Below are 16,248 nucleotides of genomic sequence, written 5' to 3'. Positions count from 1 at the left end.
GTCACCTTGCTTGCCTGGGCAAGCTGAGCTCGCCTGGGCGAGCTGGGTGGCAAGCATCTCTCCCATTTTCCTATAAATAGGGGGAGAAGTGAAGAGGAATTTTGTTCAGCCCTCCTGGTAATTCAAGAATCACTTGAAATTAGTGAAAAAAATTGGTTACGTGAAGAAAATCCGAGCCGAGGCGCTTCCGTAAGGTTTTCGTAACGTTTCTGTGGGGATTTTCACGAAGATTTTCAGCCGTTCTTCGACGTTCTTCGTTCGTTCTTCATCGTTCTTCGGTCTTCAACGGGTAAGTTTCCAAATCGAGTTTTTAAATTCATTTTATGTACCCGTGGTGGTCCTCATTTGTTTTTACCTGCTTATATTTTCGTTTTATTCACTTTCTGTACCCCCTTTTAACGTGCTTTAGTCATTTGCTTAAGTTATTTTGTCGCCTAATCAAAAAATAAAATAAATTTTCACCGATCATTTGAATTGTAATATCCGTTAGTTTCTGTTAAAATGAAATCCGATCGTTCGGTCATGCCGTAACTACGTTGGAAACCAAAAAAAGGGTAAAATAATAATATAATAATCAAAAATATCTTTTAGTAAAATAAATCTAAAAGAATCAATCGGACATTTCTCTTTGGGATTTTTCTTTCTTAATTGAATCAACTAATAACCAAAGCGAAACTAAGGCTAAAATCAATTCATAAACCAAACTTTTGACGTTACCTAAAAAAGCCATTTTCAAAGGTCCAAAGCCATGAAATGGTCTTTTCCGCTTTTATCGATTAAAGTGTAAATTTCAAAAGGGCTAAAATCAACATGTAGCTTTATTACCTCTTTCAAAAATAATGAGAACATTAATGGTCCAATGCCTTAATGTCTTCTCTCTTTTCAAAAGAATCGAAAGTTTGTTTAGCGGTCCAACGCCTTAAATAACCTTTCATTCAACAAAAACATATTTTGCAAAAAGGATAAAAACAACTAAACCAAACATTTTGTTCACAAAGAACTACGTAGGTCTGATTTCCTTATCGCAATTATGGAATACGTAGGAGCAAGGGAAACCCCCTCGTCGACCGCAAAAAGATAAAAAATATAAAAAGTACAAAAAGAAATAAAGGCGTAAAAGGGAACATAAAAAATTGAAGTCATGTTTGCACATTTGATTAAAGGCTTCCGTCTCTTGTAATGGACGCGTGGGGTGCTAATACCTTCCCCGTGCGTAAATACAACTCCTGAACCTTTCACTTAAAGTTCGTAGATCACGTCTTTTCCGGTTTTTCCGACGTTTTCCTCAAATAAACGTTGGTGGCGACTCAGCGCGTATTCCTTTCTTGGAACACGCACCCGCGAGTCACGCATCGCCCTCCCGTTGAAGGGTCGGTTGTGACACCCATGAATTGAATTCCCACCACAAAGGCAAGACTTTACCACATGTGAAGAACAGATGAGAGGCAGACTCAGGTTGGCTTTGATAGAAGGGACAAAGATCATTGTCAATCTCAACTTGTCTCCTAGATAGGTTATCCTTAGTAGGAAGCCTATCCCAAAGCAATCTCCAAACAAATGATAAGGCTTTAGGAGGGATTTTAATATCCCAAAGCTGTTGGAAACCCAGACATTGGGCTTCAGAAGATTGCTTAGCTTTAATAATGTTGTATGTAGATTTGGTAGAAAATATCCCATTAGATTCAGCTCCCCACACCCAAGTGTCCTTCAGATTAACATTTAGGCTGATTGCTGCAATTTGGTCAATAAATATTGAAGCTATCCCCATCTCACTGTCAAACAAATTTCATCTCTAAGAGAAAGTCCATTCCCACCCATTTTAAAAGAAAGATCCCATATCTGCCAGAAGCTGTAATCTTTGGGAATAAATTTGATATAATTCTGGAAATTGATCTTTAAGAGGTATCCCACCATCAACCCAAGAATCTTCCCAGAAAAGAATTTGATCTCCCCTACCCACCTTCCAAGAAAACTGTTTAGAGACATCAACCATACTCGGATGCCGATTAATAGACCTTAGGTCAAACCACCATTAAGAGAAATACTGCTTTGATGGCCCCTGTTCCAAGCCTCTCCATCCCTTGTATTTAGAGACCAGGATCCTGCTCCAAAGCTGATCTGATTGGTGAAACATCAACCATTTCCTTTTAATTAGGAGAGCATTGTTGAGGACCTTAATGTCTTTGATCCCCAAATCTCTAGAGGCACACACCTGTCTGCAAACTACCCAAGCTATCTTCTTCCCTTCAAAGCTACCACCCCAAAGAAATTGCCTTTGAATGGCAGTTAGCCTATTAATCACTACTGTAGGGGCCCTGAAAAAATACAAATTGAACACAGGCAATGCTGTTAGGACAACATTGATTAGAGTAATTCTACCAGCCATCCAAATACTTCTCTGGTTCCATTTATTCAACCTAGCCTTGAATTTTCTGATTATAGGTTCCCACACCACATTTCTTCTCGGATTAACTCCAATTGGCAGCCCTAGGTAGCAGAAAGGAAAATGAACCAGGGCACAGTTTAAGTAATTCTGTCAGTTTGTAATGGTGTTAGTATATGTCAGGTAATATACCAGAGATATATAAGTGCCTTCATTTCTGGTGTAACCATAAATAGATCATAAAAAATGAAAACCTATGTAGTAAATATGTATGTTTATAGTTGAAATGGCTTAGGTATTCTGTAATGTCCATGATAGGGACTATGTGCATAAAGGAAGAAATAAGATAAAAAGAGAAATTTGGCTACAATGCTTAGTGATAAAGCAGAAGGATAGGAATTGGAAATGAACTTAGCATAGTTGGTAGTAGAAACTTCAATTTGTGATTAACTCAGTGGTGGAGTTTTGAGGCATAAGTTAGAACACTTACACATAATATGCTGAACAATATTAAACTATTTAAATTTAATAAATAATAGTTTTAAAGAGGAAACAATCATTAGTATGTGTAATTTGTTTTGAGAGGAAACTGGTCTATGTCTTACATACATACAGACATACTAAACATTGGGGATTTTTAATCTTTTCAGGTGTCTATTCTTCCGCTTCTGGCTTCAATATTTGTGACTGGTCTTGCAGCACAATTAGCTGACAACTTGATTTCAAGAGGAGTTGAAGCCACTGTGGTATGAGAGGCACTGAAACATCATTTGTTTTTGTTGTTTATTATATGAATAATTACTACTTATGAATTATGATATGATATTAAATGTATTTACTCATGATTAAGTTGACATCATTTTGTGTTAAGAAATGGAATTTCATGTTTTGTAGCCATCCATCTCTATTGCTAAATTTTGCATCCAAATTGGTTGTATACATAATACATGTTTATAGTAAAGACAACTACACCTTACTGGATGTAGACAACAAACAGAGTAGATGTTGTGGCTATTGACCCAATTTGACATGTCAATGACAATTGACAAATTATTAGAACATGCCTATCCTGACTGTTATTAATTTCTTGGCAGCCTAAACATCTTTAAATAAAAAAGTGAGATTTTCATGCATGGAATAGATTAGATGGATCGAAGTTGGATGAATGAAAGTTGCATGAGCCTAGAATATGAGGATGGCGTCGAGCAGTTCTTGCAATTTGCTTCAGAAAGAGGTCGACCGAATGAAGAAGGAAAATATTATTGTCCTTGCATCAACTGTTTGAATGGAAGACGACAACTATTGGACGACATACGGGACCATCTATTGTATGATGGGATTAAGAAGAATTACACGGCGTGGATATGGCATGGTGAAGTCACGGCCATGCAGAGTGGGTCCCAATCTGAACTGTTTGATGTAGAAATGGGAGATCGCTTGGAGGACATGATTCATAACCTTGGACAAGAGTCTTTCCAGCAAGCACATGCCCTTGTGTATGAAGGATTGCAGAGTGATTCAAAGAAGCCTTTGTATACGAGGTGCAAGAATTCCTTAACTCTATTGTCTACGGTGTTAAGTTTGGTTAATGTCAAGGCCCAGTATGGGTGGAGTGACAAAAGTTTCACTTCACTGCTTGAGGTAGTGCACAATCTGCTTCCAGATGACAACACGCTGCCTAAAACCTACTATAAGGCGAAAAAGATACTGTGTCCCATAGGTAAGGAGTATCAGAAGATTCATGCTTGCCCCAATCATTTCATACTGTACAGGCATGAATTCCAACAAATGTCCAAATGCCCTATCTGTGGGACTTCACGGTACAAAGTGAAGGATGAAGAAGAATGCAGTTATGATGAAAACTCAAACAAGGGCCCGCTAGCGAAGGTTTTGTGGTATCTTCCAATTATTCCAAGGTTTAAGCGTCTTTTTGCTAACGAGGACGATGCAAAAGACCTTACATGGCATGCAAATGGAAGGATTTCTAATGGACTGGTCCGTCATCCGGCTGATTGGTCACAGTGGAAGAAAATTGATGATTTGTATCCGGATTTTGGGAAAGAACCAAGAAATCTTAGACTTGGACTCGCCAGTGATGGAATGAATCCATATGGCACCTTAAGCACTCAACATAGTTCATGGCCAGTTCTGCTAGTAATTTATAATTTGTTTCCTTGGTTATGCATGAAGCGAAAATACATGATGTTGTCTATGATGATATCAGGTCCAAGACAGCCAGGAAATGACATTGATGTTTATCTAAGTCCGTTGGTTGAAGACCTAAAAAAGTTGTGGGACGAGGGGGTTGTAGTCTTTTATGCGTTTCGCAAGGAGACATTTGAAATGCGTGCAATGATTTTTTGTACCATTAATGACTTTCCAGCATATGAGAATCTCAACAATTACAGTGTTATGGGTCATCATGTATGCCCCATCTGTGAAGAAAACACAAGCTACATACAACTAAAACATGGAAGAAAAACAGTCTACAGTAGGCATCGCTATTTTCTATCACCCAATCATCCTTACAGACGACTGAAAAAAGCTTTTAATGGAAGTCAAGAGCACGATATTGCGCCCATACCGTTGACTGGTGAGCAGGTATATCAGCGGGTTCAACACCTAAATATTGTGCTTGGAAAGACACAAAAGAAGGATAAAAGTAAGAGTTGCATATGGAAGAAGAGGTCCATTTTCTTTGATCTTCCGTACTAGTCTGATCTAGAGGTTAGACATTGTATTGATGTTATGCACGTGGAGAAAAATGTATGTGACAATGTGATTGGGACGCTCCTTAACATTCAAGGCAAGACGAAGGATGGCTTGAATACCCGTCAAGATCTAGCTGATATGGGCATACGATCACAGTTGCATCCAAGGTCTGATGGGAATAAAATTTACTTGCCCCCAGCCTGCCATACTTTGTCCAAAAAGGAGAAGATAAGTTTTTGTTAGTGTCTTTGTTGGGTGAAGGTTCCACAAGGATACTCTTCAAATATTAAGAGCCTTGTGTAGTTCAAGGAGCTTAAGCTTGTAGGGTTAAAGTCTCACGATTGTCACGTGCTCATGCAACAATTGTTAGCCGTGGCTATACGAGACATCTTGCCAAACAAAGTTGGGTTAGCCATAACTCACCTGTGCTTTTTCTTCCATGGTATATGTAGAAAAGTCATTGATCCTGTCAAGTTTGATGAGCTGGAAAATGAGGCCGCAATTATACTGTGCTAGTTAGAGATGTATTTTTCCCTTGTTTTCTTTGACATCATGATTCACTTGATTGTGCATCTGGTCAGAGACATCATGATTCACTTGATTGTGCTGCTGCAACCTCTAATAAATCTGAGATTTATAAGGAGGAAGCAGGGAATGCAGCACAAAAGCCTAAAGCAAAGAGGGTGGAGAGTGTCAATGTTGATGCAGAAGCCTTTGGTGATCACTTGGAAAGTTCAGATTGCTCTATACATTCTGAAGTTGAAGCACTAGAACATATGATGAAAAGAGATAGAGGCCATCAAAATGTGTCATTGGAGAATAAGACAGGAGATTCAACTGTGGTCAAGATGAGTGAGAAAAATAATAATGCCGATGTCGGCGACTGCATGATTCTTGATGACCATGAAGGAGAAGAGAATTGTTGTGGCAAAGGAACAAATGCGAGGAGTGTTTTTTTTTTTTTTGCCAAGAAGCCAAGAAAAGATAGGAGATTCGGCTAAAGTTGTGATAAAACAGGACATGAAGGGAGGAGAGCATAAATATGGGTTTAGCAACAATAAACGTGAGAAGCCAGAGAAGGTAAGGGTGGTGGATGATGAAATTGGCAACAAACATGAGTTGTATGAAGTCCTAAGGAGGCCAACTAGATGTGTATTTTTTAAGATATAGTATTTATATTCCATCACGCATCCATTGACTGTTGATTACATCTAATATACTTTTTTTAACATATATTGCCAAATCAAATCATCATTCAATGTTTGCTGCACAACACGTCAGTAAAATTTGCTATGTAGAAAATGACACCAACCCCAATCAACCCCTCCCCTGGTATCCCCCAATTTCATTCCTTCATCATTCAAGGTCTTCATTTCATTCCTTCCCCGAGAGTTTGAAGTACCGTTCTCAATGATTTCTCTACAATTCCAAAAATCTAAGAAAAGTTTGCTTGCAATGATCCTGTGCGATTTGTATCTAATACAAAAGTATACAAGGTCACAAAGTATATGAAATAATATTTGCTTAGATGCTGATGTTAATTCTACTTGAGTTTATTAATCATATGGTATCTTGAGATGTCCATCCTTTCTTCTCCAACTCTTGTCTCAGTGCCTGTCAGCAACCAAGATTTTTCATCACAAAAATATTTAGTAAGGGATTTGCATCCTCTGGAGTAAATACTCTCTTTATTGTACAACAAAAATATTGTTTATCTCTACCAATTAAAAAATATCAATGTATTTCTAATCATAGTCAACCAAATTTACCTTTAGTTAAAATAAGTGACTAATTTAGAATAAAGTTAAAACATTTGAGACTCAAATTTAGTGAATCTACTTAAGTATAAAATGTTTGACATGACATGAACGAAGGGGAGTATAACCCTGGAACCAAGAATTTCTTTATCTAACTATAGAGAAAGCACACAGTAGCAGAGAAATTCTGCTTGGTATCTTCATCTGCATTCTTGATCTGAAAAATTGTAGACTAACCTGAGAGACTCGTTCAGATGATGCATTTCATTCTCAATGCAGTCTCGCTCACTCCTCAGGTGTTGAAGTTCCTGCACAAATGTTTTCTGCATATGTAAGTTATTTTATTTATGTGTAGTTGCAGGAATTCTTTTATGCCTTGTGATTAGTTCTAGAGTTTGTATTATTAGTGTTTACCTTTCGAAAAGGGCAGGTGTGTGGGGGTTTATTTTTGGGCTGCTGCTGATGTAATTAAAGAAGGTCTTTGCTGTCAAACTAATGTTAAATACAGGGTATACATTTGTTGTACAACATAGTTTGTATGCAAAATGACTTGTGAATGGGGATCCAATAAAACACCACCTATATGCAAGTCCTTAAATCCAAAAAATCATATCCCAAAACACCCCAGCGGATTTGTGCACATGAGTAAAAAATTCCTGCTTTATACTCCTCTCTTATAGAGGAGCCATTGCCAAGTAATTATTTTAGTATGTGTTTGGATTCACGGTAACAATTAATTTTTCAACGAAATTAATTTCACATAATTGATAACTGCAGAATTCATTTTGATAAAAGTATAGTAATTATTTCTACTTGCTTCAACTGTACCATAATTTTTATGCAGCATAACTGATTTTCTCTTAATGTTAAAAATAATTTAAACATATAAAATTTGATTAAAATTAAGGTTGACTCCCTTCCCCATAATGTACCTTGATTGCAGAGGCTCTCTTTAAGTTTTATCATGCCCATGAAGCTCACATCTTCCTGCTTTGACTCCTTCTACTTAGTTTTGGCTACTAATAATAAAATGAATTATATATAAAGAAATTCTAATTGATCTCATGGTGTCATTGATTATGGAATGACTGCTTGGACAGTCGATGAATATGAGCACTTTTAAATTCTAATATCACTGAATATGCTTTCTTTTGTAACAAAGGAAATTGTTCAAATAAAAATAGTGTCTTATCACTCTTGCAGTTATGTTCTTTGTGATTGCTCTGTGGCACTTGATTTGCATGGTATCCATGTTAAATTTTTTGAATAAAGCATGAAAACTAACACATCCATAGATATTAATTTAATGGTTATTATATTGAAACTAAGTGCCTACAAGAAACTAAGTGGACAGGTGAAAAAGCGAAAGAATTAGACAACTCGGGATTTAAGCTGTGGTATACGGGAAAAATCAGATCAAGAAATGGGGTAGGGATTATTGTGGACAAGGAGTGGAAGAAGGATGTCGTGGATGTAAGAAGAGTAGGAGAGCGTATCATAGCCTTAAAATTGGTAGTGGGACAGGACACCTTTAATGTTATTAGTGGGTACGCACCTCAGGTGGGGTTAGCAGAACACTTTAAGGTAAAAGTTTGGGAGGATCTAGAAGGGGTACTTCAGGATATACCCCAAGGAGAGAAAGTTTTCCTAGGAGGGGATCTCAATGGACATGTAGGTAGCGTGGCTAGAGGTTTTGAGGGGGTGCATGGGGGTTTTGGCCTATGGGAGATGAATGCGGAGGGTAAATCCATCTTGGAGTTTTCGGAGGCTTTGGATCTTTCTATAGCCAATACATGGTTTAAGAAAAGAGAGGAACATCTTATCACTTACAAAAGTGGAGGGACATGTTCTCAGATAGATTTCTTCCTTATCAGGAAGTCTGATAGGAAGTATTGCTTGAACTGTAAAGTTATCCCGGGCGAGAGCTTGACTACCCAACATAGAGTTTTGGTTATGGATGTAAGAATTAGAGATAGGGCAAAGAGAAGAAGTCCTATGGTAGCACCAAGGATCAAATGGTGGCATTTGAAGGGTGAGAAACAAGGAATCTTCCAACAAAAGATATGGGAGGGATGGTGTGGACAATCACAAGGAAGTGCAAATGATATGTGGAACAAGACGTCCCAAGAGATTATTAAAGTGGCTAAAGAGACGTTGGGTGAATCTAGAGGTTTTGGACCTAGGGGTAAAGAATTGTGGTGGTGGAATGAAAGTGTTCAGAGCAAAGTTAGAGTAAAAAAGGAGTGTTTCAAGGAGTGGTCTAGGTGTAGAAATTCTGAAACTTGGGATAAGTATAAGATAGCTAGAAATGAAACCAAAAAGGCGGTGAGTGAGGTAAGAGCCCAAGCTTTTGACGGACTATACCAAGCTCTAGGAACTAGGGACGGAGAAAGATCTATATATAGGCTTGCTAAGGGTAGAGAGAGGAAGACTAGAGATTTGGATCACGTAAAGTGTGTTAAGGATGAAGAAGGCAAAGTCTTAGTGCATGAAAAAGATATCAAGGAAAGGTGGAAGGTGTATTTCCACAACTTATTTAATGATGGATATGGATACGACTTTAGCAGTCTAGACACAAGAGAAGAGGACCGGAACTATAAGTATTATCGTCGGATTCAGAAACAGGAAGTAAAGGAAGCGTTGAAAAGAATGAGTAACGGTAAGGCGGTGGGGCCAGACAACATACCTATTGAAGTGTGGAAAACTCTTGGAGATAGAGGTCTTGAGTGGCTCACCAAACTCTTTAATGAAATTATGAGGTCAAAACGCATGCCGGAGGAATGGAGGAGAAGCACGTTAGTGCCAATCTATAAGAACAAGGGGGATATACAAAATTGTGCAAATTATAGGGGAATCAAGCTCATGAGTCATATCATGAAATTATGGGAAAGAGTGATCGAACGGAGATTAAGAAAGGAGACTCAAGTTACTGAGAATCAATTTGGTTTCATGCCGGGAAGGTCGACCATGGAAGCGATTTATTTATTACGGAGGGTGATGGAGCAATATCGCATGGACCAACAAGACTTGCACTTGATTTTTATTGACTTGGAGAAAGCGTATGATAGAGTGCCTAGAGAGATTTTGTGGAAAGCTCTAGAGAAGAAAGGGGTTAGGGTTGCATATATTCGAGCTATTCAAGATATGTATGATAGGGTATCGACTAGTGTTAGGACACAGGGTGGAGAGTCAGACGATTTTCCCATCACAATTGGTTTGCATCAAGGGTCAACCCTTAGCCCCTACCTTTTTACCTTAATTCTGGATGTCCTCACGGAACAAATCCAAGAGATAGCGCCGAGATGCATGTTTTTTGCAGATGACATAGTCCTCCTTGGAGAGTCGAGGGAGGAGTTGAATGAGAGGTTGGAAACTTGGAGACGAGCTCTAGAAACACATGGCTTTCGTCTAAGCAGAAGCAAATCGGAGTATATGGAATGTAAGTTCAACAAAAGTAGGAGGGTATCTAACTCAGAGGTGAAAATAGGAGACCATATTATCCCTCAAGTCACACGGTTTAAATATCTTGGGTCTGTAATACAGGATGATGGAGAAATTGAAGGGGATGTGAATCATCGCATTCAAGCAGGATGGATGAAATGGAGAAAAGCATCGGGGGTGTTATGTGATGCAAAGGTACCGATCAAGCTAAAGGGAAAGTTTTATCGGACTGCGGTAAGACCGGCGATTTTGTACGGAACAGAATGTTGGGCGGTCAAGAGCCAACATGAGACTAAAGTAGGTGTAGCGGAGATGAGGATGTTGCGGTGGATGTGTGGTAAGACTCGACAGGATAAAATTAGAAACGGAGCTATTAGAGAGAGGGTTGGAGTAGCGCCTATTGTAGAGAAGATGGTGGAAAATAGACTTAGGTGGTTTGGGCATGTAGAGAGAAGACCGGTAGACTCTGTAGTGAGGAGAGTAGACCAGATGGAGAGAAGGCAAACAATTCGAGACAGAGGAAGACCCAAAAAGACTATAAGAGAGGTTATCAAGAAGGATCTCGAACTTAATGATTTGGATAGAAGTATGGTACTTGATAGAACATTATGGCGGAAGTTGATCCATGTAGCCGACCCCACCTAGTGGGATAAGGCGTTGTTGTTGTTGTTGTTGTTGGTTATTATATTGAGTTTGAGACTACGAAATAGCATAATTACTCAAGTTTTCGTCCTTGATTTCTCTTGTGTTCTCATCTTTTAATGTGATTGCTAATGTTAAAAGTGAAATTGTTTTCATACATACAACTTATCATTTTTCATTAACTTTCCAGAACTAACGGTCATACTTAATTGCTTATTAATTTCAACTTTCTTAGATGTGAGATTGTGCGCATCTGGTGATGTTTAAATTAAGATTTTTATAATTAATACTGACTATAATTCATTATGTCATTATCATTTTGGAGTACTTCTAGAAAGAAAGGCAAAAAAAACTAGCAAACAATGATTGATCCCACTTTGACATCCTTTAAATCCCATGGAAATCTAGCTTTGAGTGCACACTATGTAATCTTCACCTCTCTACGATTATTGTTATTTGTGGTACACAATAATTTTCTTTCATGTCTTGAAACAAATTTAAAGCACAAGTATCACAAGACATCATCAACCTCAATTTATCAGACTTTTTCACTACTATTACATCTTATCCTGTTTTGAATCACAATTAAAAAGCATAAGTAAATCACTTATGACTTATCCTCTTTTGATTAATCCTTTTTTGAAAGAACACACACACACACACACACACACACACACACACAGAAAGAGACACACACATACAGAGAGACACACACACACCTACAATAATAAAGCATGACCACCCCTGAACCCCACTATTCCAGATTACTTACATAAAGAACTCTAGATGTTGATATTTGTCTGTAATTGAAATTTACATTTTGTATGTTGTTTTATGTTATTGTATAAAGGATCATGGCTTCTCCACCTGCCTCTCCTCCTTCTCCTCCTCCTCCTGCTCCTTCCGACGCATCGGCTTTGCCGTCTGCCGTGAAGCGGACACGCAAAGCCTTATGTCTAATATCATTGTCTACTAGACCACCTGGTGCTGAGAGACCAGCAGTCCATGTTGGTCCTGCTACCGGCAAGGCCGACGATCCCCACAGGAAGAAATTAAGAACATATTTTGGGATTGTGGCACGTGATAAGGTGGACGACACCTACGAGAACTGGAAAGAGGTCCCTACTGCTCAGAAGGACCTGATTTTGGAGGATATTCAGGTATTTTTCTTATCTTATTTGATTTTGTTTAATTAATAGCCAAAAAATACATTATTGTAACAAATAAACCTTATTTGATGTTGTCAGGCGGAATTTGAAATCCCAGAGGCTTCTGACAATAGGACGAAAATGAAGTTACTTCAGACCGTGGGCGAGAGATGCAGGCAGTTTAAATCAGACCTCACGAGGAAATGGGCCCTTGCAGCCGATCAGGACGGTGTGGAGGACACTGTTTGTGAGAAATACGACATCAGCAAGGAAAAATGGGCCCAGTTTTGCTAGACTTGCAGATACCCTTCTTGGGAGGTATGTTCCTTGCCATTTAAGTTGTTTTTCAAAAAACATTAACTTGTTATACTTCATTCTAGCAATTTGAAAGATTATTATTTTATTTTTGCAGGATGTGCGCAAAAAGGCACAGGCCATCCACCAATTCTCGGCTTTTCCTTGGAGCATGAATGTCGCATAAGGGACTTTATGCTCCTCGAGGCAACCCATCGCCTCGAAAATCTTCTCAATCTCCGCTAACCACAACCTAGCACCTTCTAGATCATAGTCCCCACTGAACTTCGGCGGGTGGTTCTTACGGAAAGCCATGAGTCCCTGATACTCCGCCGGCTCCACATCACGTTCCTGCACTAAAGTTTCCAGCACAGCGGTGATGCGGTCTAGGACATCACGGTTCTGATCCCTACCACGTCCTGCCATACTTAACCTGTAGGGAAGCTATTAGTACCCAAGAAATTCTACTGAGAGAGTGTACCACACAGGCTATGATAGTTACAACAATATCCTTCTCTCTATACATACATATACACACAAAAATTCTACTGAATCAATTACACATTCTCGCTTAAGACAAGAAAGTAGAAATACACACAATGTGTGACCTAACGTCACTCCCCGAAACCTACTCCCAAGTTTCAGAGATACACAACATTCACACAGTAAGACCATGAACAGGATCACTAGAATCCAACTTTTGCTCTGATACCACCAATTGTGGCGTCCCTAAATAATGACTAGTTTAATAGTAATGATTTAAATAACAAAAACCATGGGAAATTTTTTTTTCTTTTTATTTTTCTTTTTCATTTCTTTCTCTTTTTCGCAGTAATTTAGTTCAGAAGGAAAATCATCACTATAGAGTCCTAAATGGCCAGTTCACAACTCTATTCGGAGTCATTTATTTCTGATCACACATAACCTTTAAAATATTGTCGCAACGTGCCCTTTTGCGGGCGAGCGAGGGCGAAGGCTCATGGGTGCGCTTTCCAAAGGAGGAAAGGTGCGCGGAGTCGCCACCAACGTTTATTTGTGGAAAACGTCGGGAAAACCGAAGGAAACCGGTCAAAATGAAAATTCTAAGTTCGGGAGTTATATTTACGCTTGAGGAAGGTATTAGCACCTCTCACGTTTGTCTCAAAGGACAACAACCTATTTTTTAGAATTGTGGAAATTGTGTTACCTTAACTTTTATTTCTTTTTATTTTTTGAGGTCAACAAAAGCGTGGCTTTTGCTCCTACGTACCCTCCATTGAAGAGGAAATCAGACCTACGTAGTTCTTTCTTATGCGTGAATCAAGTGATTCTTTTTTACTTGAAAGGTGATCATTTTAAGGCGTTGGACCTTAAAAATGATCCATTTTACTTGGTAAGAAACTAAAATGATAAACTTTGAAAACCCTATTTTTTGTGGACGAGCTTGACTAGGCGAGTTGATTTTAGTCTTAATTTCACTTTAGTTATTAGTCAATTCAATTAAGAATGAGAAATCCCAAAGAGAAAACGTCCGATTGATTTTGCGCTTTATTTTACTAAAAGGGTATTTTTTGATTATTATATTATTATTTTACCTCTTTTTTGATTTCCAACGTGGTTACGGCACAACCGAACGGTCGGAATTCATTTTAACCGAAATTAACGGATGATACAATTCAAATGATTGGTGGAAATTTATTTTATTTTTAGATTAGGCGAGAAATGACTAAAATAAATGGCTTAAGCACGTCAAAAGGGGGTATAAAAAGCGAATGAAAACGAGAATAAAAATACATGAAACAAAATGTGGACCACCACGGGTACATAGAATGAATTGAAAAGCTCTGTTTGAGGTACTTACCCGTTGAAGACTAAAGAAAACGAAGAACGAACGATGAATGTTGAAGAACGGTCGAGAATCTTCGCGTAATTACTCACGGAAACGTTACGGAAACGTTACGGAAGCGCATCGGCTTGGATTTTCTTCACGGAAACAATTTTCCTCAGCAAATTTAAGAGAATACGAAAATGCCAAGAAGGCTGAACCCTTTTCTTCTTCACTCCTCCCCCTATTTATAGCAAAATAGGGGAGGAGCTTGCCACCCAGCTCGCCCAGGCGAGCAAGGTTCCTTCCTCCAGAAGCAACAGCCTTCTGGAGGAAGGATCTGGAAGGCCCAAGTGGGCCAGATTGCTATTCGTACCCCCCTTTTTACTAAATGCACCCCCTTCTATTTTTTTGGTAATTCTTTTTCCGTAACGTTACGAAACTTTACGAATTTCGTAACGCTACTTATTTTCCTTCAGCAAGGTTACGAATCCTTACGGATTATGTATTTACTCTTTTTTAGCTTTCGAAGAAGTTACGAAAACTCACGGATTACGCAAAACACCTCTTTTCGATTTCTGCCACATTACGGAATTTCATGGATCGCGTAAGCCTGCTTCCTTTTGATTTCTGACACGTCTCAGGACTTCATTTTTTGTGCAACAAAGGATGCCAAGTATCTCAAAGCGGCCAACCAAAGGTTGCATGTCATAAAGTAATAATCCCAGGACGAAATTAGGGTATGACAGTTGCCCCCCTTTACTTACCTCTCATGGGGCTCCGAAAAAGGGGTTGAGAATGGAGAATTGCACTAAGCAATCACTACGCATAGCTCCAAACTCGAAGGTGGAGGACTCATGAATGAAAATGCAATTCATGGGGCTCCGAAAAGATTGAGAATGGAGAATTGCACTAAGCAATCACTACGCATAGCTCCAAACTCGATGGTGGAGGACACATGAACGAAAACGCAATTCATGGGGCTCAGAAAAAGGTTGAGAATGGAGAATTTCACTAAGCAATCACTACGCATAACTCCAAATTCGAAGGTGGAGGACACATGAACAAAAACACAATTCATGGGGCTCCGAAAAAGGGGTTGAGAATGCAGAATTGCACTAAGCAATCACTACGCATAGCTCCAAACTCGAAGGTGGAGGACACATGAACGAAAACGCAATTCATGGGGCTCCGAAAAGATTGAAAATGGAGAATTGCAGTAAGCAATCACTACGCATAGCTCCAAACTCAAAGGTGGAGGACACAGGAACGAAAACACAATTCATGGGGCTCCGAAAAGATTGAGAATGGAGAATTGCACTAAGCAATCAGTACGCATAGCTCCAAACTCGAAGGTGGAGGACACAGGAACGAAAACACAATTCATGGGGCTCCGAAAAGATTGAGAATGGAGAATTGCACTAAGCAATCACTACGCATAGCTCCAAACTCGAAGGTGGAGGACACATGAACGAAAACAAAATTCATGGGGCTCCGAAAAGATTGAGAATGGAGAATTTCACTAAGCAATCACTACGCGTAGCTCCAAACTCAAAGGTGGAGGACACATGAATGAAAACAGAATTCATGGGGCTCCGAAAAGATGGAGAATGGAGAATTGCACTAAGCAATCACTACGCATAGGTCCAATCTCGAAGGTGGAGGACACATGAACGATAACGCAATTCATGGGGCTCCGAAAAGATTGAGAATGGAGAATTGCACTAAGCAATCACTACGCATAGCTCCAAACTCGAAGGTGGAGGACACATGAATGAAAACGCAATTCATGGGGCTCCGAAAAGATGGAGAATGGAGAATTGCTCTAAGCAATCACTACGCATAGCTCCAAACTCGAAGGTGGAGGACACATGAACGAAAACGCAATTCATGGGGCTCCGAAAAGATTGAGAATGGAGAATTTCACTAAGCAATCACTATGCATAGCTCTAAACTCGAAGGTGGAGGACACATGAATGAAAACGCAATTCATGCGGCTCCGAAAAGATGGAGAATGGAGAATTGCACTAAGCAATCACTACGCATAGCTCCAAACTCGAAGGTGGA

General features: G+C 39.2%; 1 protein-coding gene across 1 annotated transcript; it reads right to left on the bottom strand.

Moving 5' to 3' along the window:
- Positions 1 to 1,345: 1,345 nt before the first annotated feature.
- Positions 1,346 to 1,768, bottom strand: LOC102669342 (uncharacterized). Its single transcript, XM_006598485.1, has one exon. The coding sequence runs from the start codon at positions 1,766 to 1,768 to the stop codon at positions 1,346 to 1,348; it is 423 nt and encodes a 140-aa protein (XP_006598548.1).
- Between the last annotated feature and the right edge of the window lie 14,480 nt (positions 1,769 to 16,248).

This window comes from Glycine max, chromosome 15 (genome assembly GCF_000004515.6).
Source record: "Glycine max cultivar Williams 82 chromosome 15, Glycine_max_v4.0, whole genome shotgun sequence".
Classification (NCBI taxonomy): domain Eukaryota; kingdom Viridiplantae; phylum Streptophyta; class Magnoliopsida; order Fabales; family Fabaceae; genus Glycine; species Glycine max.
The sequence above is the reverse complement of the archived record's forward strand: the minus strand, read 5'-3'. Positions and strand labels throughout refer to the sequence as shown.